The sequence below is a fragment of the Urocampus carinirostris genome, chromosome 12, assembly GCF_059441175.1.
Source record: "Urocampus carinirostris isolate Australia breed hairy pipefish chromosome 12, RoL_Ucar_1.0, whole genome shotgun sequence".
NCBI lineage: Eukaryota > Metazoa > Chordata > Actinopteri > Syngnathiformes > Syngnathidae > Urocampus > Urocampus carinirostris.
In genome coordinates, this window is record NC_142360.1 from 751,352 (window position 1) to 778,983 (window position 27,632).

Below are 27,632 nucleotides of genomic sequence, written 5' to 3' on the forward strand. Positions count from 1 at the left end.
TTTTTACCTAAATCTATTCTAATTGTTTCAATTCTAAAGCAACCTTGACATAATCCAGCTCTACATGCATGAAAATAAACACAATTATCGAAATAAATTAATACAGGAAAGAAATATTTTAGGTAGTTTATAAGATATAATTTTTTTGTGTTTGTGTCAGATCGCAACGAGTGTCAGGAAATCCCCAACGTGTGCAGCCATGGCGAGTGTATCGACACGCAGGGCAGCTACCGGTGCCTCTGCCACAACGGCTTCAAGGCCACCACTGACCGGACCATGTGCATGGGTGAAGACCATGGCATCGAACGGACGCATATATCCGATTTTCAATTCCTAACCGTTTGGTGCGCTTTCAGACATTGACGAATGTGACAGGCAGCCGTGCGGCAACGGGACCTGCAAAAACACAGTGGGCTCTTACAACTGCTTGTGCTTCCCGGGATTCGAACTCACACACAACAACGACTGCATGGGTGAGGAGGGGGCACGCTCGGGTAACTTTGCAGCATGTGGTCAAGTTTAGCTTTGAAAAAATGTATACAGTGAGAGTATTTGTTAGGTGGAATAGGGTTTAAAAATTGAGTTTGGGTATGAAAATATACATATATATATATATATATATATATATCCATCCGTTATCTTCCGCTTTCCCGGGGTCGGGTCGCGGGGGCAGCAGCCTGAACAGAAAGCCCAGACGTCCCTATCCCCAACCACATCCTCCAGCTCATCCGACAGGATCCCGAGGTGTTCCCAGGCCAGCCTAGTGGAACAGTCCGTTTAGCGTGTCCCGGGCCATCCATGGGGCCTCCTGCTGGTGGGACATGCCCGGAACACCTCCCGTTGGAGGCATCCAGGAGGCATTCTTATCAGATGCCCGAGCTACCTAAACTGGCTCCTTTTAATGCGGAGGAGCAGTGGCTCTACATAGTGTCCCTCCCGGATGACTGAACTTCTCACCTTATCTCTAAGGAAGAGCCCAGCCACCCTGCTGAGGAAACTCATTTCAGCCACTTGTATCCTGGTTCGTGTTCCTTCGGTCATAACCCACAGTTGATGACCATAGGTGAGTGTAGGAACGTAGATCGACCGGAAGATCGAGAGCTGTGCCTTTCGGCTCAGCTCCCTATTCACCACGACGGACAGATGCTGCACCGACCCGTATGTCGATCTCTCCTTCCATCCTATCTTCACTCGTGAACAAGACACCAGATACTTGAATCTGAATCTTGATCTTGGTAGATTTGCAGTGATCTGATACTCCTTCCATTTCAATATTATTACCTGCACAGTGTTCCTTGCGACCTGCAGCTGTAATAACAGCAAAAGGTGGCGCTATAAAGTATTAAGTCAATGGGGCTGAATAATTTTGCACACCCACTTTTTTGTTTTTTATTTGTTAAAAAAGTTTAAAATATCCAATAAAGTATATTCCACTTCATGATTGTTTCCAACTTGTTGTTGATGGTTTACAAGAAATTACAGTTTTATATCTTCATGTCTGAAGTCTGAAATGTGGCAAAAGGTCACAAAGTTCAAGGGGGCCAAATCCATCCATTATCTGCACTGCTTATCCTCAGTACCGTCGCCGGGGTGCTGGAGCCCATCCCAGCTATCTTCGGGCAGTGGGCAGGGGACACCCTGAACTGGTTGCCAGCCAGTCGCAGGGCACACAGGGACAGACAATTCGCTCGCTCATTCACATCTCGGGACAATTTGGACCGGGCAAATAACCTAACATGCATGTTTTTAGAATGTGGGAGGAAACCGGAGTGCCCGGAGGAAACCCACGCAAGCACGGGGAAAGAACATGCAAACTCCACACAGGAGGTTCGATCTCGTGACCTCAGAACTGTGCCGCACAAGCGCTAACCACTCTGCCGTCGTGCTACCATATATATATATATATATATATATATATATATATATATATATATGACTTTTCTGCCAAAATGGACTAAATTAAATCTCTGGTTACGCTATGAGGAGGATGATAATGAATTGGACCTTGAGAAGACATTACAACTGCGGCAGGACAGCAAACCACGAAGAATATAAGAACTGAAAAATCTGAAGTGATAACTGCTTTGTATTACCAATTAACTGTGAGGATTAAAACTGCATTAATATATAGACTAATATTTCAGCAGTATTATTTTGTATAATGTACAATATTGTTGTGAACTGAAAAACCTTGAAGTGATAACTGATTTGTATTACCAATAAACTGTGATGATTAAAACTTAATGAATATAATGATTTACAATTTCAACCTCGATAACACTAAATTTTGGGGAACCACAGATCTCTTTTGGGACCCATAGATTTTTAAGCATGCGAGTCCCCGGGGCCCATCACTTTTCAGAGGTAAAATGAACACTGTATGTGTATGTGTATATATATATATATATATATATATATATATATAAATCATTTTTATGTAATAGATGAATATAAATTTTGTATCTTATTTCCATAAATTATAACCCTAACCCTATTAATAAGGGTAATAAGTATGTATATTAGTATAATAGATATCATATTCTTACATATAATAGTTAAATAATAATTTATACAAAAATTCAATTTTTCATTTTTGTAATATACTTGAATAATCATTTGATTTATTTCATTTATTATATTATAATATTTAATATATAATAATATTGTTTAGTTATATTGTTTATTATAAAAATAAAACAATACTTTGTATTGCATATGATAATGAGTTAATATAATTGAAGGATTTAATATTTTTACTTGTTTACCAAAACAACATTCTTAAAAATTGGTTTTGCGGGAAAACTACAAAATAATCTTCATTTTTTTCTATCTATTTATCAATTTTCTATTTACTTTGCCCTTTGAAACATTACGGCATGAGCATAAACAAATAGCAGTGCCCTTTCTTTTCCATACCAAAACAACAGTTGGCCTATACAAAAAAATTGTAATAAATGTTGAACCTTGCAGATATTGATGAGTGCAGCGCCCTTCAAGGTCAAGTGTGCAGAAATGGTCATTGCATCAATGGCTTGGGATCCTTCCAATGTCACTGCAATGAAGGATACGAGAACACCGCGGATGGCAAAAACTGCGTCGGTACGTCTAAATTAAAAGAAAAGCAAATATTTAGTTATTTTATATTGAAAAACGTTTTTTTCTTCCCACAGATGTTAACGAGTGCGTGAGTCTCCCAGGCACATGTTCCCCGGGAACTTGCCAGAACTTAGACGGATCCTTCAGGTGTATTTGTCCCTCGGGCTATGAGGTGCAGACCGACCAATGCATTGGTAAGCTTTTTTCTACTGTTTCTTACTCTAGCCACTCATTCTTCGTTGCATGTCTCATCCTTATGTTAGCTTTTCCTTGGTCGTCTTTCAGACTGACTTACCCTCCACAGCTGGTCATGCAAATGCTGGTCTTAGATACTGTGTACAAGTCTTAAATTTTGTTTACAAGTGTTAAATTGAGGGGGTAGCTTGTATGTCGATCTCCAGTGAACTTTTTTTACATAATTCAAAGTTTCATGTTGTTAATACTCACGGTTCTTGTTCACTGATCTCTTAACCACTTGGGTTGTTGAGGCACCAATTCCTGTGGTGTGTCTTGGGCAAGTACAGACTGGCGGTGCCTATCCCTGTTTTTGGATAGGGGTCTGGTCCCCCACATGAAGCAGATCCATGTTTACAGTAGCAGGATTAGCCTCCTGATCTGACTCAGATAAAGCACCTTCATCATCTGGTCGCCATTGTTCTCCATTGCAATGCGAATATGCTAAGCAACTTTAATGTCAAGAAACACAGAATCCCATAGCCAAAATGTAAAGTAAAAATGTTTACTTTTCAGTGAAACAACAACAAAAATGCCAAACATAACTTTAAAGATTAACTCTGCAGTTCCATGAATAAACTAAATATATAAAAGTAAATACAGTTTAGTTGTAATCAATTCAGACACATAACCATGCAAAAACTATAAATTAAAATGTGTAGAACAGAAAACAAAATATCAGCAGTGTGTACTAAAGGTTGACATTTAAAAAGTGTTTGAAGGGACTGATTCGGCTCCTTCTGCCACTGATAGACAATGCACTCTCCTCTGGAGCCATCAAGTTATACAAAATGATTCCAAATTTGGAAAAGTCCACAAGGAAAGCCCTGATTAAGATATTCCACTGTTTTCATAGATACTTTTTAATAATCAAGACCTAGAAAAAAAAACCCGGTAGGAATTCATGTGAAACTATAAATGCATCCATGGGTAAGAGTATAAATGAATCCGTAGTTCGTTTGGGGTTTACTTACATCAAAGCAGTCCCAAACTCAAAGCCCACAGGATGATAGTTTAAGGCCCCTGCCTTGATATGAAAGTTAAAGGGACTGTGTTTTATTTTCCCACTAGATGTCGCTGTATTCTGTTGTGCTACCAAAAACAAGTGCTAAAAGCACAACGGAAGAAGAATAAATACCAACGAAAGTCAAACTCAAGGAAAAAATATAAAGAAAATGAGAGAAAACTGCATCTTTTTGTTTTTGTCATTTTTCTCTTTTATGCTTTTCTTTCTTCTCTTTTTTCTTTTTCTTCATTTTTGTTTTTGATATCTTCTCCCATACTTTTCTCTTTATTCCTACATTTCTGTTTTGCCTCTTTTTCTTTTTTCTGCTTGCCTATTTTTATTTTTGAAAATAAAATCACTTTCCCTTCTTTGTCTTTTTTGAGAAAGCCTGGTTAAAAATTGGAAGAAAAAGGGTGCTTTTTGCTCACTTTTATTCTCCCTAGTTTGTAGTCTTCTTTGAACTCAGTTTTGGTTGCACTACACATTACAGCGACATTTAGTGGAGAAATATTAAACATGGCTAATCGGCAGCTTCTCTTGCTTCGCCCTTCAGTGTTACTCAGCTACATGGCTGGTCAATCAGGCAAACAATGCTGACTTCCGTGATTCAGGCATTTGGCACCTTTTTCACTGTTTCCTTCTCTAGCAAATCATGTTAGTCAATTAGCTGCAGGCTATTTTTACCTGTTCTGTGTTCATCTTGCAGTTTCACTTGCCTTTTACTGCTGCTCATGGAAGCAAACTTTGCTGGGTTCCATGCTTCATGCATTTGGCACTCTCTGTCTAGTTTCCTTCTCTAGCCACGCAGGTTAGCCACTTGGCAGCAGACTATGGCTGGCTGTCAGCTGCTAATGTTATTGCTAGATAATCCTAATGTTTCCTTCAGTGTTGACGTCTTATTAAGCTAGTCATGCCAGCCAACCTCGCTGAGTCCCGTGATTCAGACATCTTCCACTTTTTTCCACAATTCTCTATTTTAGCCACTCATTTTAGCCACTTGGATGCAGGATATGGTTTGCCCGCTATTGTTATTTTTAGCAATGTTCGTTCTTTAGTGTCACTCACCTTCCACAGCTGAGCCCTACATGCAATGGTCGTCGCTAGCTGCTACTGGATTATTACCCTTTCCTGCTTCTTTCTTGAGGGATGGCTATCTTTCCCTTTTTTTAAAACTTTTTCCTTTTCTGGTCACTCATATTAGTCAATTAGCTGTAGGCCATTGCTTGCCACTATATGCTATTGTTATTGTTGGCTGCTCTGTGTTTGTCCTTTACTGTCATTCACTTTCGAACACCTAGTCATGGCAGCAAATGTAGGGCTTCTCGCACTTGTTATTTTTATTTATTTTTTTTACTTTTTTTCACTGTTTCCTTCTCTAGCTAATCGTTTTGATGAGTTCTGTGATTCAGGGTCTCTACACTGGACAAATTATGCTTTGCTCTTGCAATCTTTTGTTGGCTGTTTTAGTAGCTATCCTGCTAGATGCTGGATATAGCCCCTCAAACCAGCTCTGACCTGCTCCTGTCACTGTCTAATATAGTCATCTGAATTTTGCCTAATTGTATCCTTCTGGGTTCAGTAGTGTATTTTCTTCTAATGTACCTGTACAAGCCTCAGATCCATTTTAAAATACAGTAACCTTTAACGGTGAAATATTACACACTTTAAGAAAAAACTTCAAAACGTTCCTTTTCCCAGATATCAACGAGTGTGAGGTGGAACCCAACCTGTGCCAGTTTGGAACCTGCACCAACACCCCTGGCAGCTTCCAGTGCACCTGCCAGCCCGGCTTTGTGCTCTCCGACAATAAGAGGCGCTGCTACGGTGAGATTTAACAACCTCAAAGGTTCCTTTAAAAACAAACATCTCAAATCCGTTTGTTGTTCCCCGACAGACACCCGAGAGAGTTTCTGTTTCACCAAATTTGAAGTGGGCAAGTGTTCCGTCCCAAAAGCTTTCAACACCACCAAAGCCAAATGCTGCTGCAGCAAAATGCCCGGCGAGGGGTGGGGACTTCCTTGCGAGCTTTGCCCACGAGAGACTGAAGGTACTTTTATAAAGAGCTGGGCAGTTAGTCAAATTAATTGCATTATTTGTCATTTTCAAAATGGTGTATGTATGTATTTTTTTAAAAAGTAATCCGAATAGAATAGTTGTATTTGAATAACTCCAAATTGATGCTGATTATCAGAAAACTATAAGTAACTTTTTAACTAGGTATTTATTTATTCTTTTTTGCACAAGCTATAAGTGTTAACTTTGATGTTATTTTCATGGTAAACAATGCAAAGTAAATACTCACTTGAAAAAGATGTTTTTTTCTTTTTCATTGTAAACATTGTAAAAAGCAAAAAGGCAAAAATGTTTTTTCTCCGCTATAAACATGAAAAAAAAATTCTTGTGATACTAAAAAATTGACATGATTTTATTTCAAAATATCAAAATGACAAAAAATTAGGTAATGTTTTTCATTGTGAACATTGTATAAATGCATCAATATATTTTTTTATTAGTTTTTCTTTGTTTTTTTTAAATTTGTATTTTCCTTTTTTTTTAATTATTTTTAATAAACTGAAGTTATGTAGTTGTAAACATTATAAAAATTGAAAGAAAATCAATAAAATGACTTTTTTGTATTTGTTGTATTTTTTTATATGTTTTTAATATTTTTCTACAAACGCTAAAAATGTGTTTTACAGAAAAATTATATAAGTAGTTTTGTTCTGAATATTGTAAAATATTGGGCTGAAAAAACCTATTCAACAATTCGCAACAAAACACTATTCATCTGTGGAGATTTCAACATAGATCTAATGAATCCAAACAAACATTATTGATGACTATATTAATATAATGTACAGTATGAGTTTGTACCCAACTATATTAAGGCCTAGTAGGATTACTTCACACAGTGCAACACTCATTGACAATATATTTACAAATAATATTGAATTTACAAACGTCAGCAGATTACTGGTTTGTGATATCACCTACCAGTATTTACAGTGTATGACGAAAAAGGTTACTAGACAAGAATCAACTATGGAATATGTTTACAAACGAGTTAGAACTGAAGAGACTGTTATATCACTCTATGAGGACTTATTTAATCAAAACTGGAATGCTATAAATGGTACAGATGATGTGGATCGTGCATTTGACATATTTTTGGAAATATTCACCAACAAGTATAACAAAAACCTTCCACTGAGACAAACTAATATTAAGAATAAATCTGTAAAGCATCCATGGATAACTAAAGGTTTATATAATATTTCTAAGAAAACAAGCATTGTATAAAACACATTATATAGAAATGTTGAAAAACACATCATATAGAAATGTATTAAACTAAGAACTGAGGAAGCCAAATCCCAATATAAAACGTATAAAAATAAATTGACAGGAATAATAAGAGCGAGCAAGAAATTATACCATACCAATTTATTACGTAATAACAAAAGTAATATTATAGGTATTTTGTATATATTAAATAGTATAATAAAAGGAAAGAATGTAAGTAATACATATCCAAACTATTTTATTGATAAGAACAGTAAAAATGATCATTTAAATCAAGTTGTGGAGAATTTCAATAGTTATTTTGTAAATGTTGGACCAGAGCTAGCTGCAAATAGTACAGTAGTAAGCAGTTTGGGTCACTGATAAAATGAACTCCAAGACCATGTTTTTATCTGGGGTTACAGAATCAGAGATCTTAGACGTGGTTAACAACTGTAAAAACAAAACGTCTATGGATTGTTTTGACATTGATATGGTACTAGTTAAGCAAATTATAAATAGTATTGTGAAACCATTGACCAACAGATGTAATCTATCATTTCTAACAGGCAAATTTTCAAATCAAATGAAAATAGCAAAAGTTATACCAATTTACAAAAATGGAAACAAACACATTTTTACAAACTATAGACCGGTATCTCTGCTTCCTCAGTTCTCTAAAATATTAGAGAAACTTTACAATAATAGACTAGAACAATTTTTAGATAAACATAAATTGATTAATGAAAGTCAATATGGTTTTAGAGCGAACAGATCCGCAACAATGGCTATTATTGATGCAGTAGAAGAAATCACCCATAGCATAGAAAAAAAGAGATACGCAGTTGGGGTATATATTGACTTAAAAAAAGCATTTGATACCATTAATCATAAAAAAAAAAAAACTGGAAAGATATGGTGCCAGGGGCTTGGCTTTGCAATGGATTCAAAGTTATTTGACGGGAAGGAAGCAATATGTGAAAATGGGAGAGTTGTCATCTGAATACTTGGACATCTGTTGTGGAGTACCACAGGGTTCTATCCTGGGTCCAAAGTTATTTAATTTATATATTAATGATATTTTTAATGTTTCAAAACTATTAAAATTAGTAACATTTGCAGACGACACTAACATTTTATATTCAAATGATAACTATATTGATTTAGTAACTTGCATTAATCGTGAATTAATTAACCTAAAAGTATGGATGGATATAAATAAATTATCTTTAAATTTAAATAAAACCAAAGTAATATTCTTTGGTAATCGCAAGGCAAATCAAGATTTAGAAGTAAAAATGGATGGTGCTGCAATAGACATTTTATCAGAAATTAAGTTTTTAGGGGTCATAATAGACAATAAATTGAGTTGGAAAACACACATCAGAGACATACAAACTAAGGTATCTAAAAACATTTCAATAATTAATAAAGCCAAATTCCTTTTAATCTATAATGCATTGTATTTATTATATTGTTCTCTAGTTCTACCATACTTAACAAATTGTGCAGAAGTCTGGGGCAATAATTACAAAAGTTCACTACAGCCCCTTTTTATTCTTCAAAAACGCGCAATAAGAACCATACACAGGGTAGGATATCGGGATAATACTAATGTTTTATTCATGCGGTCCAAATTATTAAAATTGGATGATTTAATACAATTTTTCACTTCACAACTGTTATGTAAGGTCAACAAAAACATGGTGCCAGAAAACATACAAAAATTATTCATTCGGAAAGAGGGAAATTATAACTTGAGGGGCTGTAGTAAATTCAAAATCCCAAAGGTGAGAACAACCAGGAATATTATGTGTGTGTCTGTGTGTGGAGTCAAATTTTGGAATAATTTACAAAATTAGTTTAAACAATGTCCAACTATTCATGTGTTCAAATTTAAATACAAAAAAGTATTACTGGTGAAATACAGGGATGAAGAAAATGGGATATGAGTGAGATTGGAAATACTGCGTTTAAAACTATGGTTAACTTTGTTGTTATTGTTGCTAATATTATATAATAACTGTTATTATAAATATTATTTTTATTGTTTTTATTATCATTGGTGCTGCAGTGATGTTTGGTAACTAGTGGCATTAAGACGTTGAGGGATGGGTATTACGAAGATTAGTGTACAAAATATGTGATTATTGTAATTATTATAATTATTGATATCTGACCTATGTAATAAGTATATCCATGAGATTTTGTTATATTAGACACAAGAGGAGAAGAGGATTTGTAAAATGTATTTGATAGGGAAGATAAAGGGGTAGGGAAAATAAACATCTGCTTCTGACTACTCCTTTTCAAACATCTTATGTCACATTATTTTGTTGTCGACTCACTGTTTTTGTCCTGTTTTTATTTTAATGTTCGAAATAAAAGTTTCATTCATTCAAAATGCAAAAATATTTTTTAAAAATGTGAAAAATAATTGAAGTAATTTTTTTTAACCTTTTCAAAGTAAGACAATGTTTTTCTTTTATTATAAAGATTGTAAAAATTAAATAAATATATTTTTAATAATGTCAAAAAATCGAGGTTATTTATTTATTCGTCCATTGCAAACACATCAAAATTGCACAGACTAAAAAACATGATCCAAAACAAAAAATATGTTGTTTTTTTCTCGACAAGACAATAACATTATTCTTCCCCCTAACATTGTACTCTGATTTTTCTCAAAGCAGCTTGGATGTTAAGGCTAGCTCATATTTTATAACATTCAAAACCGGGATTTTTTTTTAAAAGCGATTTAATGATGCGCATAATGGCCTTTTTGTAAAATGTAACCTTTTCTCTATTTTGCAGCTGGTTTTAACACTTTATGTCCCTATGGCCACGGTGCACTGCCCGGACCCGGCGACGCCCGTGAAGGTGCACATTAGCCAAATTCAACTTACCTGATTTTACGGTATACCTGGGGGGGGGGAATAAATCATATTTTTTTGTTACTGTAGATCTGAACGAATGCTTGGACAACCCAGGCATCTGCCAGAATGGCATCTGCATAAACACCGACGGCTCCTTCCGCTGCGAATGCCCATTCGGATACAACCTGGACTACACGGGGGTTAATTGTGTTGGTAGGTGGGATTAACAATACATTTATCACCCATAAAAAAATCCTAAATGTAGTTAAAAAAACTTATTTTTACAGACGTGGACGAGTGCTCTATCGGAAACCCATGCGGCAACGGAACCTGCACCAACGTGGTAGGAGGTTTCGAGTGTTCCTGCCAGGAGGGATTCGAACCCGGGCCCATGATGACGTGCGAAGGTAATATTTTAGACCCTCACAATGTGTTGAAAAAAGTTTATTGTTTTAATCCTCATATCAAAAATAATAAGATTTTATATAACCATTTTGTAGAATCTAGTCTGCCCCTTTCTGCCAATTAATGCGTTTATCTTCTCTCATTTTGATTACTGTAATTCCTTGCTCCCTGGACCCCCCAAAAAGAATATCCAAAATGAATGTTTTTTATTATTTGAAAAATCCAACCAGAGTTTGTTTGATATTCTCACAGGCAAACACAGAGGTGCTAGTGAATTATTTTATCTCCTATTGTTTGGATTTGTGTAATTCTCCGATCACCGGAATACCCCAAAAGAATGTGCAAAGCAATTGTTTTTGACTAAATGAAGAAGTTAGCAAGAGTTCACACACTTTCCTCCCAATCAACATGGAAGTGCTGCTGTATTTTTAGATATATTGTTTAGATGATTGTAATTCCTTCCTCTCCTTATTCCCCTAAAAGAATATCAAAAGCTTGCAACTGTAACAATACAGTTTGAGTTCATTTGGTGCATCCGACACGTTGCTTTCAAGTGCTTTACGTGAAAACTCTTTTTTTTGGCAGACATCAACGAGTGCTCAAAGAATCCTCTGCTGTGCGCCTTTCGTTGCGTCAATACCTTTGGCTCATACGAGTGCATGTGCCCCGCCGGATACGTGCTCAGAGATGACCAGCGAATGTGCAGAGGTAAGTGGCACAAAATTCTAGAACATATGAAATTTGATAAATTATTATTATTTTTAAAAGGGCCCACACTTTTTATAGTATATATCTTGGAGAGCGGTGCCTAAAAAAAAGTGAACTCAAATTACTGTTAATTAAAATCGTCAAAGAAATCTAAAAATGAATTCATCTTCGTAGGATAATTTTGAAGTATGTTGCCTGTGGATACTTGCAAAAATCAAATATTTGAAACGTATTGAATAAAATTGAATTTCTTTTAAATACATTTTTTAAAATGTGTTAATTTATGAATATATTTTCAATTTGCCATTCCATCCACTAAAAAGTGAAATGCACTCATGCGGCAGCATTCCATTATGCTTCATTTAGAATTTATCAATGAAAATGTTTTCATTTGAAAATCATCAAAAAAGATTTTGGCTGTATTAAAAGACTAAAAATTGCTTGATAAATAAACTTTTTAAATTTTAATTGAATAAACCTTAAATGTACTTTACATTTGTCAAATGAAAACATGTTCTTTTATAAATACATTTTAGGAATTTGGTGATTCTCTAAAAAAATATATATATATTTTTTTAATGTATTACATTCAAATCAACATTATTACATTTATATCAAAAATATTTTTTTCCTTCTTTAGACTTTTATATTGACGAGAGATGAAAATAAAAAAAAAGATTTCGACAATTTTCATGGTACGCTGTTTAAAAGAGACAAGGGTATGTGTGTGTATGTATATGTAAATGTATATATATATATATATATATATATATATATATATATATATATATATATACAGTGGAACCTCGGTTTTCGAGCGCCTCTCAGTTTGAACAAATCGGTTCTCGACCAAAAATTTCGAAAAATTCTTGCTTCACTTTTCGTTCGAACGCCGATACGCTAGGGGCGATGCTGAGCGGCGTACGAGTGTAGATCACCCCCACCCCTCGTGAAGAACTGTTGTCACGGCAACGCGCACTCCTCCTCTGCTTTCGTTTTTCAAAAGCGGTGAAGGGAGTGTTTTAACTCCTAATTATGCCTCGGAAGAAGGTTGGTGCAAGCAGCAAAGTTGCTACAGGTGAAAAAAGAGGAGTAGTGCGTAGAACTATTGCATTTAAAAAAGAAATAATAGCAAAATATGAAGAAGGTGTGCGAGTTTCCCTTCTTTCAGGAATACAGCATGGCTTTATGCAGACAACCGCCAAGGTAAGAAATCCTACTCATAATTCTTTTCTTTATCCTTTAACTGCTCACCACTTGTTGTGGAGACCCGGGTGCTAAATGACGTGTAAACGACCTGATTTTTTTATTTTTACACGTTCATGTTAGCGTAATCTTTCGTACGGAAGATTACGCTAACGCGAACGTACGATTAGCCTGGGTTAGCTTCATGTTTACTTTCGTGATAAACATTTAGGGTGTTGGAACGGATTAAAACTATTTTACATTACTTTTAATGGGAAAAAACGACTTCGGTGATCGTACAAATCGGTTTTCGTACAAAGAAGTGGAACGGATTATGGTCGAGAACCGAGGTTCCACTGTATATATAATATATATATACTTTTATTTTATTTTATTTTTTTTTAGATTTAAATTTTACTTGACTTGTCTTTAACGCCTCACCCATCAGACCAGGACGAGTGCTCCGAAGGTCTGGATGACTGCGAGTCCAAAGGCATGACGTGCAAAAACCTGATCGGGACCTTCATGTGTATTTGCCCGCCCGGCATGCAGCGTCGATCCGATGGCGGGGGATGCATCGGTAAGAAAACATAACATGACATGGATACCACTAAACACTATTAATATATAGAGTACTGATATTTATGATTACGTATGACCGTATCATTGGAGGCTTGTCAAAAACGTTAACAACAATTTCTACTTATTTGGATTCAGTTTTAGGATTATACTTTTTGCAATGCGACAACAGGCATCTGTAAGATATTTTTGGAACAAGATCAAAAAGTTAAAAATGAGAAGAATTAAATTATTAAAAAATTCTGATTACGATCAAATCAATTTGAGATATTAAGACTTTTTTAGACGGCGGTACCCAGCCACAGTGCATTGCAGGTTAATCCATTATACCTGATCGCATATTGCTGTTATTTTCACCTAAAATTAATTACACTTGTGGGGCCGCTAATCATTATCCACAATCCCATGTTGCTGTGAGCAGGGACTGGCAGAGTGCAAATTCGCCAAACCTGTCAGCTCTCGTTTTGCTGATATTTCTGCCTAGAATTAATGCACTCGTGCACTGCGATCCGTTATCCCTAATCGCATATTGCTGTCTGAAGGGACCAGCAGAAAGCACTTTTGCGGAGTCTGGAGGCTCTTTCTTGCCGTTATTTATGTCCAAAATAAACTGCACTTTTGCGGTCACGATCCATTATCCCACACCGCGTGTTGCTCTGTGCAGGGACTCCTATAAGCCATTTTTGTCAGTTCTGGCCTGCCAAAGGAAAATATTATCCATTTTCCCCAAGTGACTATTGCTGCACATGGGTCCTCATTAACCAAGATAAACAATGGATTACAAAATGTTCTTTTTATTTAGATTTTTTTTTTTTAAACTTGTATGTGATATTTACAATTCTATGTTCTCGTATGTGCAGACTTGAACGAGTGCAGAGCCAAGCCGGGCATATGTAAGAACGGGCGCTGTGTCAACACTGTGGGAAGTTACCGCTGCGAATGCAACGACGGTTTCGAGCCCAGCTCCACCGGAACTGAGTGCATCGGTAAGTCGTGCATGAAAGGGAGAACTCTGACCCTTTTTAATTTTGTTCTCACCACTCAGACAACCGCAAGGGCTTCTGCTACATGGAAGCTTTGCAGACCATGTGCCAGCAGTCATCCACCAACAGGAACAGCGTGACCAAGTCGGAGTGCTGCTGCAACACGGGTCGGGGCTGGGGCTCTCAGTGCGAACTCTGCCCGCTGCCTGGCACCGTTCAATACAAGAAGATGTGCCCACTCGGGCCCGGATACACCACTGATGGCAGGGGTGAGGACACAGTCAAGATTTTATTTTGGAGCTTTTGGTGCTTGTTTGGCACCCTGCCACTTTATTAAAGTACAAAATCCACAACAATGGAGAAAAGTGTACATGAAATCATAGATACAACTGTCATAACAAATAAGTCTGTAAACTTAGTCATGGAAAATCACAGAGAAGATTCAGTAAAATTGGTTAAAACAGTAGGAGACCATTTGCTTGACTGCTGTGACAAGAAAAGTTGTTGGGGCGGAAAGCTACATGCTGTATAAAAGTGCTGGATTTATAACCATTTAATCTTATCAGTACAACAAATTCCACGATCCAAAATAGGTAGAAGCCCTGGATGTTCAAGCATTCCGATCTTATCAACAACACCAAATTTGAACAATCTGAGTGTCCAAAACTTTCTTAGTTACACAAGTTACTCAGGTCAGTTATATATAACACAACATTTTTTCCAGATGTGTAACCATTCCAATCATATCAACAATACCAAGTTTGAACAATCCGATTGTCCAAAACTTTCCTGGTTACACAAGTTTCTCATGACAGTTATATAACACAACATCCTTTACAGATGTATAAACATTCCAATCTTAAAAACAACACCAAATTCAGACATTTCAATGGTTTAAGACTTTTTTGGGGTTACGCAGATTCCTTCGGTCAGTTATATACCACAACATCCTTTCCAAATGGGTCCTGCAAACTTCACGCAGAGTTTACTTTGTTACTTTACAGTACTTTCAGCTAGAAAGCACCAAAATAACAGGAAAAGAACACCTTAGCTCATTGAGGACATGGGAGAGCCTATGTTCATTTCGGGGGTCTACTGGCAATTCAATGAATCAGAACAGACACGTGAAAGCATTGTAGCCTTTGTCGAACTTTCTGTTTTGAATGGGAGTTTTTTTCTTATAAAGGAATTATTGCAGAATTTTCAAGAGTGGAACCAGTCGGTCATTTTTGAAAGAGACATAACAAAGATTACAAATATTTCAATGGATCGGAAGATTGTTAATTACCCCTCGATTTCCACACATTTGCTCCTCATGAACCTTAGAAGATGTACTTGCTTTAATCGCCTTCTTATATTTAATAATAGTACCGATTGTTTATCGGTCACAGCTACGTATTTAGCAAGGGTAGCGATGCGTGTTCGTTTTTCATATTTCTTGATCATTCAAAGCTTTGTTTCCATTGTTATCATGTTTTTGATTCTCCTTTAGCATCACCGCAAGCCTTTTTACCCATAGTGAATTAATACAGTACAATAAATACAGTATGGTGTCGCAAATTGCAAAGTTTTTACATAGCACACACGATTCTGAACTGAATGAAGAAAGAGAAAGCCATTGTGTGAGGTAATTAAGCCTACAGCATTTTATATGACATTGAATAGCAGAAAGACATCACAGAAGCAAAACAAGTCATACACACATGCATAGTTCAGATGTTTTTAGGGACAGCTGAATTATTTTAAAATGATGTCGTACAGTGTGGAAAATGCCGTAACAGGGGGCCGTAAAAATATCCAGAGATATCCAGTTTTGTCGCCAGCACGCCGAATCCTGGGGGCCTTCTGTATTAACTTTGTTATTTTATTTTGTTTGCTTCACCCTTATTTTCACCTCAAGACATCAACGAGTGTCAGGTGATGCCCGACCTGTGCCGCAATGGCCAATGCATCAATACCATCGGTTCCTTCCGCTGCCATTGCGGCGTTGGATATAAAACTGACTTTACCGCCACTTCCTGTGATGGTAAGTCCCACATTTCTTCCTTTTTTTTTTTCTTTGCATCTCTTTGGCTTTCTTTTCCGTTCCCCTATGTTTTCGGTTTCCTAGACGTGGACGAGTGCTCGCTGTCCCCCAAGCCTTGCAACTTTCTGTGTAAGAACACAGAGGGAAGCTACTTGTGCTCCTGCCCGAGAGGTTACAGCCTACAGCCGGACGGGAAGACTTGCAAAGGTAGAAAAACAGAAAAACACATTCAAATTCTCATTTATGCAAGATGTCTTATAAATATTTTGAAAAAGGTGACTAGAGAGCATGTCGAATATAGAAATATTGACATTTTATATATATATATATATATATATATATGTATATATATATATATATATATATATATATACATATATATATATATATAGGGCAGCACGGCGGAGCAGTGGTTAGCGCGTGTGCGGGACAGTTCTAAGGTCTTGGGAACCTCCTGTGTGGGTTCAAATCCAGCTACCGGACTTCCTGTGCGGAGTTTGTATGTTCTCCCCGTGCTTGCGTGGGTTTCCTTCGGGCACTGCGGTTTCCTCCCACATTCCAAAGACATGCATTTCAGGTGGATTGGCCGGTCCAAATTGTCCCTAGGCGTGAATGAGCGAGCAAGTTGTCTGTGTCTGTGTGCCCTGCAATTGGCTGGCAACCAGTTCAGGTCGTTATGACTTTGCTATAAGAAAAAATGTTTAAAAATATATATTTATAAGGTTAAGTATTCATTGATATTTGTCGTTATTTACATTATTATTAATTATTTATTTATGAAGGAACCTTCACGTAATCAGCAATATGTGCTATAATATAAAAATATATTTTAAAAAGTACAATTATTTTTAATCTGTTTATTATTATTCTATATGATTATTTTTTAATTATTATTTATTAATGTATTATTAAAGCAACCTATTGTTTTTATAATATTAATTATTAGTTTATCAACTTATCAAATATTGGTATTATCTTTTAGTAATTCATATTTAGTTCATTCGTAAAGCGACTTTCTTTAACAATATTAGAATTTTTTTTTTAATATCCTTATTTTTTATTATGTTATGTATTTATTTAGAGTCTTAATTATTTATGTTATTATTATTATTATTATTATTCATTCATAGTAATCTATGTATAAGGAAACCTTTAAGAAGTCAGTCCAAGTGCTCTATAAACAATGTTGGAGGGAAAAAAAGGAAAATTAATATATTATTATTAGTTTTTTTATTTATATCTATTATAATAGTTTTATTTATTAAGCAACCTTCAAGTAGTTCAGTTCTAAGTGCTTTAAAACAGCTGGAAGAAAGAAAATTAATATGGCAATGAGATAGATTCAGTGATTTTTTTAAAGATTATTTTTTCATTAGTTTTGTGACTTAATCCATCTACTTCATTTGAAAAAAAAAGAAAAAATATAAAAAATATATGAAATACAACCCTTGCTCAAAAATGTTACCTTTATTGTAAATGTTTTATTTGTACAAATTTTGCCACCATTATTGCAGTACTACACAATCTTAAAGTCCCTGTGTATATTAAACATAGAGACGTGGGCATCTTTGACCCTTTTCTCTTTTCCATTTCCTTCTCTAGCCACTATTGTCACTATTGAGTTTCGATATTCAGGGACCTGATGCTTGACAAATTAAACCTGCCTTTGTAGTAGTTTTCCCTGCTAGCTGCTAAAGTTACACACTTTAACCAGTTCTGACCTATTCCACTTATTGGCTCTTTTTAGCCGCTTCAGGTGTCTCTAGCTTTCTCTGTCTTTTTATATCTGTCAGGCTTCAATTGCAAACCCTCCATTTTAATTCTAAGCTACGACAACATCTAGTGTTGATATTATACACGGTCACTTAAAAAAAACTAACACAATTAAACTAAAAAAAAAATCCTATTTTCTTCCAGATCTGGATGAGTGCTCCACTAAGCAGCACAACTGCCAGTTCCTCTGCGTCAACACCATTGGGGGCTTCACCTGCAAGTGCCCCCCCGGCTTCACTCAGCATCAGACGGCCTGCATTGGTGAGAAGCCTGTGACAAGTTCCTCTTCTCGTCCGTTGTCTTTTTGTGTTCGACGCTACTCTGTGACCTTGCAGATAACAACGAGTGTGCAGAACAGAACGGCGCATGCGGATCGCAGGCGTCTTGTGTCAACACCCCAGGAAGTTTCAATTGCGAGTGCAGCAAAGGATTCTCTTTGGACAGCTCCGGAATAGAGTGCGAGGGTAACTTTTTTTATGACCAAAGAGCCATGAAAGAAAAAAACAATGCTTAGTAAATGTTGAGAGAGTCACACCATATACTATAATCCAACAAAACCAGACCCGCTCTCCAGATAATAGGTAATTCTTCTGTGGATTTTATTTCACTGTGTAACGTCACTTTAAAATAATAGTAATACCAGAGTCCCATACATATTTTTTTGTCATTTTTCTCCTTAGTAATGGTTTTAAAACATGGTGCAAAGAAAGTTATTTTGTAAAAATGTCAAGAAATACTTTAAACGATGATACCAACTATTGATCTTCACTGCCCTGGGCAAAGACTGCGCGCACTGTCTACAGCCCCGCCCATTCTTACTGCTCACCCAATCAAATTGCTCTACTGACTTTGCGGGAGCTTCGGCATAAAACTTTTGTTCTGGGTTAAAGTTTGTTCTGTGCGTTTTCATCTTAAAGTTCCTCAACAGCGACCATATACCTGTACTGTGGAATGAGCTTCCTAACAAAGGATTATTTAGCGATTTACAGTTCTATTTTATTCTGAGCCATGTGTGCTTGTGAAAAGAGCCATATATGGCTCGTGAGCCATAGGTTTCCAACCCCTGATAACAGTAATCCCTAGTCGTGTGATTGTCAAAACCAGTAAAGTCGAAACATTTATTTATTTAGTTCATTATAAGGCACACCTAAAAGCCTTTATTTTTTTCAAAAGCTGACCATGCGCCTATAATACAGTGCCCCTTATATATGGATCAATATTAAGTCGCAAAGTTTTGCAACTAAGGCAAGCAGCCGCCGACTAGATTTTCCCCCGAAGGCGAAGTAGTCCTCGGTGTATGCTGGGATTTTTATACCGGCGTTTCATTTCCTAACCAATGTGTCAATCATCATTTGAATCAGTCACTATTGGCTAAAGTTATTCGGAGGTAAAGGGGGCGGATCCTTTTTTATCATTTACAGGCTCGCATAGGCTAAAGGGGCGAAACAAAGCCTGCAATTGGCCGAAAAAGATGACTGTGAATCACACGTTGGGTTGCACTACGGCATAGAGAAAACATTTTGTTACTATTCTGTATTTGTAAATATTTTACTCTCCTGGATTTACTACACTCACGGTTGTAAGAAGACCATGGTTACGTATCATTATTGAACGTGATGGCTGCAAGAGAACTTAAGTGAGCTACACGGCTTTATATTTTCCCGGTATCTTGTTTTAGAACGATCTTGATGTTTCTGTGATGAGTCTATTTTTAATCAAAATTCAATTCAAAGTGTTCATTGTCATATGCACAGTAAAGAACCCCGTTTCCCTGCACAATAAAATTCTTACTTTGCTGTCCACACAGTTGCCAGCAAAAAATAAAATGGAAACTAAGAAAGATTTGGCATTTCTTGAATCCCAAGACTTTGACCTTCCGAATGACATTTGGAACGATGCATTTGAGTGATTGGTGACATCGTACAGACACTGTTTCTGTACATGTCTGAGACTGTTTTGTCGACGTTCCCATTGTACGCCATATAAACCGGTGCGCCTTATGTATGGAAAATATAGGACCAAAAACTATTTTTGGGGGGTGCGCCCTATAACCCGGTGCTCCTTATAGTGTGGAAAATACGGTAAATTTACAAATAAAAGCACAAAACGCAGAACTGCAGTTGAATAAATGGTCTTAATTGTTATTAATACTCATTATTCAATGCTACAACAAAATGAGAGGGTTTCTACTTTCAGTGTAAGGAAGTGATGTAGATAGCTGCACGCTAGCATCAGGAATCCTCGCACTAAGCCAGGCCTACATGATGAATTAAATACTAGAGTAACGATTGTATCAATTTCCCACAAGTCTTAGCTCTAGGTCATCCGTTTTATGGCTAATGGATCTGGCGTTGGTAAAATACAGGCTAGGCAGGGGTGGCTCATTATGTAGTGGAGCACTAGGGCGAACCTGCTGCCCTGCTTTCTCTTCTGATGCCCCCTTAGTTTCTTCCCGAACCCATTAAAATCCACGGAGCACCAGCTGGTGATCAGCATTTCTTTGAGCTCCTCTGACTTTCCTGAGAGTTCGATTTAATTGATGAATTTCTTTTTAATGTAACAAGCCACTGAAAATTAGTTAAAGCCGTGCATTTACAGTTTTTTTTTTGTCGGGTGGGTGGGCAGATAGATTTGTGCGCCTACCTTTCCCAGCTATTTGACTGACAGCATACATCAGCCTATCACAGTAGCGCGCACAGTCACACACACCCAATGCGCACACACACAGCCCTCTGCCTACGTGATACCATTTTATGTGTGTTGTCTGCTGCAGAGCACAATGCACAATAATAAGTATCGAAACCAAAAAAGGTAAAACGTGATACAGCAAGGGTTCGATGTATACGTAAGTATCAAGGCGGGAGGAGGAAGATAATCAAGATCAAGTGGCTAGGTGAAAGGAGAAGTAATGAGATTGGGTATTCATACCTAGCTTTGTTTTTGTTAGACGTGGACGAGTGCAGCAGCAACCACCGCTGCCAACATGGCTGCCAGAACATGATGGGTGGATTCCGCTGCGGCTGCCCTACAGGATATGTCCAGCACTACCAGTGGAACCAGTGTGTTGGTAAGACCGTCTTGCTCTTGTTGAGCCCAAGCGTACAATGGCTGATGCTTATCTATTTTCCATACCAGATGACGAGTCCCAGTCTGGCTCCCTGTACCATCTACCCTGAGCCCTCTGACCCAAACATTCTTACCCTAACTCTCTTGCGCTACCCTTTCTAGCCTAACCAATATTTCTCCAACCATACCCCGCTAATCCTAAACCCTAACCCCTTAACCTCAACTCAAATCCTAACCCTTCCCCATAACCGTCTAAACCTAACCCGAAACACTAAAATTTCAAATAGGGTGTCAAACTATGAACAAACAAAGAACTCTTTTGACCTGTTTATTTTTAGAAGCTCAGACCTTGTAAGCTCTCGCCAGCCACATAAAATTATGTGGCAGGACACATTTGGCTCCCGGGCCATGAGTTTGACAGATGTGAACTAGGGTTTCAAACCAAAGTTCAGGATTCATTATTATGGGTTTAAAACATTTCCACAATTACAAACTAGGATTTTGGCTTCATATAAAGGTGTCTGTGAGATTGCGTTGCACCTGTCAAGTGCAATTGGACACTATCTGGCGCTAATCTTTTTTTTTTTTGCCAGACGAGAATGAGTGCCAGTCGGGCTCCATGTGCGGCTCTGCTTCCTGCTACAACACGCTTGGCAGCTACAAATGCGTTTGCCCATCTGGGTTTGATTTTGAGGCAGCGGGGAGTGGCTGCCAGGACGTCAACGAGTGCTCGGCAGGGGGCAACCCCTGCATGTACGGATGCTCCAACACGGACGGAGGATACCTGTGTGGGTGTCCCGGGGGCTTCTATAGGGCCGGGCAAGGGTGAGGATGGCGACGTTTTGATTTTTTTTTTTTTCAAGGGGCCGCATGTTCTTAATCACCTTCCGCGTCTTTGTGCAGTCACTGCATATCAGGCTCCGGCTTTCCCGGCCAATCCGAAGGCGAGGATGATGACAGTTTGTCTCCCGAGGCCTGCTACGAGTGCAAGATCAACGGGGGAGCAAAGAACGGACGACATAAACGTAACACGAATGAGTTGGATGATGTAAGTCTGGTGACCAGTTTGGAATGTGTTGGGAGGGTATTGGCGTTCCCTACTTGAGGAATATGGGATTGGGAATAATGGATTACTGCTGCGCGGGTGCTTTTAGATAGAAGGAACGAAAAAAAGAGCCGCCACACATGACACAGGTTTGCTCTTTCGGTCCCAAATCTCAGCAAAAGTGGACCGGCACTAATGGACTGTAGCCAAAACAATACAGTTCATTGTAGGCAGGCCACATGGACATGCTTAAGCAGCCCCAACTGGGAAAAAAACATGCTCTGGCGGTTTCAGGCTCTTTGCAATAGTCAACTGGGGTTAATGCATTGTATGCATGGGTGCTGTTCAGTTTAAATTGAAAGAACGGAAAAAAGAGCTGTCAGGCATTACACAACTTCCCTTGGCCCCTGCTCTCAGCAATAGTCCACCATAGTTTTTTGGGTGCAGTTCAATTTAAGCGGGCCACAATGGCACTTTCAGCAGCTTGACCAGAGAAAAATGTGTTCTGCCGATTTCCTGCTTTCAGCCATTGTCGATCAGGAATAATGGATTGCAGAAACCATTGTGCATCTCGTTTTAGGCGGGCCTCTTGACAAAAGTGCCTTCTGCCAGTTGTAACAATATGGTATTGGATAATGGATCACAGCTACACTAGTGTGGTTCATTTTTAAAGGAAACTGATAAATGTGCTCTGTTTGCACTGCTTAAATATGCAATCAGGGATAAAGGAATTGTGAAATATTTTTCGTGATGCACTAAGGCCATGAAGCACGAAGTCTCCAGACCGGAACATAGGGGGAAATTAAATCTAAAAGATATGAGGGAGCAATTCCATGCATGATTTTGTATACTACCAACAGAACCTTGAAATCACATCTTAAGCTAACAGGGAGCCAATGAAGGTTAGCTAAAATCGGGGTATTGTGATCAAACTTTCTTGTCTTAGTTAAAAGCATCCGTGTAGCATTATGTACCAGCTGAAGGCTCTTGATTTTAGACTTCGGGAGACCGGAGAGCCGTGCATTACAGTAATCGAGACGGAAGGTATCAAACGCATGAATTATAATCTCCGCATCCGACTGAGACAGCATAGGGTGAATTTTAGCAATGTTTTGAAGATGGAAAAAGGCTGTTCTAGTAATATTCTTAACATGTGTTTAAAAGGACAGATCGGGGTCAAATATGACACCTAAATTTAATTGTTCTGAATTATTTTCTCCTGTTATCTGTCACCATGACACCTCCGATTTTGACCATCAGGAGCTGCCCAGCCTGGACACGCAAGCCCCCATCGCTGTCAACGTGTCTCTGGCCTCCTTCCTCAACCAGGACCCTCTTCTGGAGCTGCTGCCAGCGCTGCAGCCACTGCAGCACCATGTGCGGTACGTAATTGTGCACGGCAACGCCGAGCAGCACTTCCGCCTGCTGGAGCGCCAGGACGGTCACAGCGTCCTGCGGCTCGGCGAGCGGGCCCCGGGGCCCGGCTCCTACTGGCTGGACCTGGCCAGCCTGCCCGTCTTCGGGCCCCGAAGGTGGAGCCAACTGGAGGAGCGCCACGACAAGGACTACCTACAGTGGGAGATGGGGGACACCCTGCGCATCAAGCTCCATGTCCACCTGCACTGAAGGCCCCGCCCTTGGACTCCACTACTTTGAAAACCTTATCAAACCCCTTGTATCCAACGCGGGGCGGGGAGAGACTGAGGCCGGCACGGCAGACCGAACTTGACGACGCTTGGTTATTGTTCGAGTTATTATGTCTTCATGTTTGTGTGTCTTTTTTTGTCCCGCTTTCTCTTACTCAACAAGCCAATCACAGATGCAGTCGCAGATCAAAAAACTTCAATAAGATTTCAACAGTAGCTCAAAGAAATAAACAAAAATTGTAGACTCAGGGGAAGGCTTAATAATAATTTCCTTAACCCCTACCCTTAACTTTACCCCTAATATTTTTTTTAAGTTGTGGTGTTAAATTGGCAAAAATTGTCAACATCATAAATTTAAAAAATGTACAATAAGGGTAATGGTTAATAATTGTACCGCTAACCCTAGGGTTAGGGTTATGCTAGTAACCCTAGCAAGTTAAAATTTTTGGAAGCCGCCTTAACTCTCGTTGTGTGCCGTTAAAATGGCAAAAATTTGCTGGTCCAAAATTTTTTATAAATTACAATAAGCAGAAGGGGAAGTAGGCGGCACGCCGGCTGAATAGTTAGCGCATCCGCGGCCCAGTTCTGAGTTCATGGGATCAAATCTAGCTACCAGCCTTCCTGTGCGGAGTTTGCATGTTGTCTCCGTGCTTTCGTGGGTTTTCTCCGGGCACCCCGATTTCATCCCACATTCCAAAAACGTGCATGTTAGGTTAATTGGCCGGTCCAAATTGTCCCTAGGTGTGAATGAGCGGGTGAGTTGTCTGTCTCTGTGTGCCCTGCGACTGGCTGGCAACCAGTTCAGGGTGTCCCCTGTCCACTGCCCGAAGACGACTGGGATGGGCTCCAGAGAATAAGTGGTGCAGATAATGGAGGGATGGTATGGAAGGGTAAGTAACTTTTACTCTAACCTTTACCCTCAACCCTAACCCTAGAAACACTAGCGTGTAAAAAAATATATGTACGGAAATAAAATTTTAAAAAATACAGTAAGGGTAAATGTTAGAAACCCTAACCCTAGTAACACTAAGTAAAAGTGAGTGCTGCCTTAACTCTTATTTTGAGGCCTCCTTTAAATTCCTCAAAATACTTTTTTTGTGTGAGATGACAGCAACATTTCATGTTCATCAGACGCGGAAGTCAAGAGAGTTTGATTACCTCATTCTCGTTAACTGTGCAAACCACAACTATGCTGCAAAAAAGCTCATTAGAAAAATGAAATGAAAGACTAAAAATATGAATCTATGTCTTGCATTTTTAGGCACACAGTTAGCTCTTTTTAACTCATCTCATCTCATTAGCTGTACCGCTTATCCTCAGTAGGGTCGCGGGGGTGCTGGAGCCCATTCCAGCAATCATAGGGCAGTGGGCAGGGGACACCCTGAACTGGTTGCCAGCCAGTGGCAGCTCTTTTTAACTATTTTATTTTATTTTAGCGTTTTTAGGGCTTCCAAGTACAGACGCTCCCCTATTATGACCATTCGACTTAGGTAAAACGGTAGATACTAACTTTTTTTTCGGGATGTTTGTGTGCACCTTTTTCCGGGTACAAGACATTACTTTGGTGCTTCTTTCCGCCGCTACCGGCGTGTGGCGTTGTTTGAGGTCACCCAGCATTCATCCAAAAGCGAAAAAATCCGCTTTCTCTTTCTAATTCGTATGGAAACATCTCTCCTTCACTTGTTCGTAATCCCACCGCTGCCACCAATGTAGTGTGTCGTTTTGTGTGAAAAATACTCAGAAACACTTACGGTATCTTTGTAAACACACCGAACTTTCTCCAAAACTAAACTCTCGCGCTCGCCTACACTCTCGCACCACCTCTCGTGACATTCGTCGCCCTACTGACATCATTCATGTGAACCTCACATTCACCTCACCCTACACTATCTCCAGCGTGTTAAGATCTTTGACATTTTTATTGTTTAATATCTCGTGCATTTATTCAATATTGTTGGTGTAAATTGTAAAGAAGAGGTGAGCTATTTCTTTTGAAATAAAAGTGGAATAAATAAGCTTGATGCGGTTGGGTAAATGGTCAGAACTTTTTTTTTTTCTGCCACTTTTCCCACGGAGGAGAACCTCTTTAAGCGCATCTACCAAAAAGTATGTTAAACCTCCTTTTATTTATCTTTATCGAGCATATTATTTTATGAAATGTTTATTTTTTGGTACAAAACGATACATGATACTTATACAAGCCTTAAACATACAAAATGTAGCACTGAAGCAATTTACGAACGTAAGTCGGGCAGCGTCTGTACACTTTGGGCGATATTAGAGTTTTAAATTATTTTATGCTTCCAAAGTAGGGTTTTAAACTGTGTATTTTGAGCTTCATATTAGGGTGTAAAGCATTTCTAAGGTTTCTGCTAGGGTTTTAAACAAAATTTTCAGTCCAAAACTAAGTGTTTTAAAGTGGTTTTAGGAATTCCAGCTAGGTTTTTAAACTAGGGTTTCAAAGTGTTTATTGGTAAGGCTTCCAACTAAGGTTTTAGCCTAACTAGGTTTTTTTCGACCATCCATGTGGTTTCCAACTCTGGTGTCCAACAATGGTTTCGGTTTTTAAGCATTTTTGAGTTTCCAACGATATTAACTCTCTTTTGTTTCCTCATTTTACTACATTTCCCTTCTCTTTTCCAGCTTACAACATTCCACCCCTGTTTATTGTGATTTTACCACATATGTTTTTTTTCTTAGATTTTTTTCCAATGTCACGCGTCAGGTCATTTCTAAGGTGCTTGTAATCTAAAAAAAGAATTGTGATTTTCTAGAAAGGTTTGACAAGCTGTAAATTATTCATTACAGTATCTAAGCATGCACGCAAATGTTCCATCATCTCCCATATCCATATCATGCTCATATTTTTTTCCCTCTCTAAGAGGGAAAAGGGTGCTGTGGGTCTGCTGTACAAAGAACGTGGTCTTAAATCTGAATTGCAAAAGTGATGGGGTTTTTTTTGTACCATGTTTTTTGTATTGTCTCAGTGCTGAAAAACAAAATATCAAATGTGCTTTGGAAATTGTTTTGATATCAGGATTATCTGCTTTCATTATGCTATTATAGGACTTTGCGACGGATCGATGCTTACAATGTGTATACGCTGGCGGGAAAAAAAAACCCGCTTGTTTTGGCTCATCATGGTGCTAATCAGTCCAGAAAATTGCCGCTTATGTTTATCCCGATTAATCGATTTTTGTCTATTTCTAACCCATAAATGGTTGTATCGCTTTTGTGTCTGTTGTTTTTGAGTTTTTAGTGCCCGACTTGAAAAGTGGCATCAACACGCCCACTTTGCACTGAACGACCACACGCCCAAAATGTCGTCAAAGTGACAATCATCGCATTTAGTCATGGAGGTGAATACTCTGTTTTTTGATATTCCGATACTCATTTATGTGCGAGGACCAAAAACAAAAGATGAGATCTGTGGCGCCAAATGCATTTTATACTTTTGCAATAAAGTACTGTGAGATTTATTTTGAAATGTGATTGCTTGCCATTAACTTCCCAACACTTAACTGTAAATCAAGGTTTTAAATTGTTTTTAAGGTTTTCAGCTAGGGTTTCAAACCAGGGTGTGAGCCCAAATCAGCTTTTAAAGCATTTCTAGGGTTTTAAATCAGTTCTTGGGTTTCCAGCTTGGAATTTGGCCCCAAATTCTGGTTTTAAAATAGTATTGGTTGGAATTAGAAACAGCACTGATAGCACAAACGAAAACA

At 38.2% G+C, this 27,632-nt stretch overlaps 1 protein-coding gene across 1 annotated transcript in view; it reads left to right on the plus strand.

Annotated features, from left to right (window-relative positions):
* The window catches only part of LOC148354600 (fibrillin-2-like), a 153,172-nt gene extending 125,783 nt beyond the window's left edge, over positions 1-27,389 (plus strand). The window contains exons 45-65 of the mRNA XM_088348774.1: positions 161-286; positions 357-473; positions 2,971-3,099; positions 3,171-3,290; positions 6,035-6,160; positions 6,231-6,383; positions 10,433-10,498; positions 10,582-10,707; positions 10,782-10,901; positions 11,485-11,607; positions 13,241-13,372; positions 14,232-14,357; positions 14,417-14,623; positions 16,255-16,380; positions 16,465-16,587; positions 18,298-18,414; positions 18,489-18,617; positions 21,101-21,220; positions 21,813-22,044; positions 22,123-22,267; positions 23,525-27,389. Of these exons, the coding sequence (XP_088204900.1) occupies positions 161-286; positions 357-473; positions 2,971-3,099; positions 3,171-3,290; positions 6,035-6,160; positions 6,231-6,383; positions 10,433-10,498; positions 10,582-10,707; positions 10,782-10,901; positions 11,485-11,607; positions 13,241-13,372; positions 14,232-14,357; positions 14,417-14,623; positions 16,255-16,380; positions 16,465-16,587; positions 18,298-18,414; positions 18,489-18,617; positions 21,101-21,220; positions 21,813-22,044; positions 22,123-22,267; positions 23,525-23,890 (3,029 nt within the window). The 3' untranslated portion in view covers positions 23,891-27,389. The remainder of the gene's footprint in view (positions 1-160; positions 287-356; positions 474-2,970; positions 3,100-3,170; positions 3,291-6,034; positions 6,161-6,230; positions 6,384-10,432; positions 10,499-10,581; positions 10,708-10,781; positions 10,902-11,484; positions 11,608-13,240; positions 13,373-14,231; positions 14,358-14,416; positions 14,624-16,254; positions 16,381-16,464; positions 16,588-18,297; positions 18,415-18,488; positions 18,618-21,100; positions 21,221-21,812; positions 22,045-22,122; positions 22,268-23,524) is intronic.
* Positions 27,390-27,632: the final 243 nt, after the last annotated feature.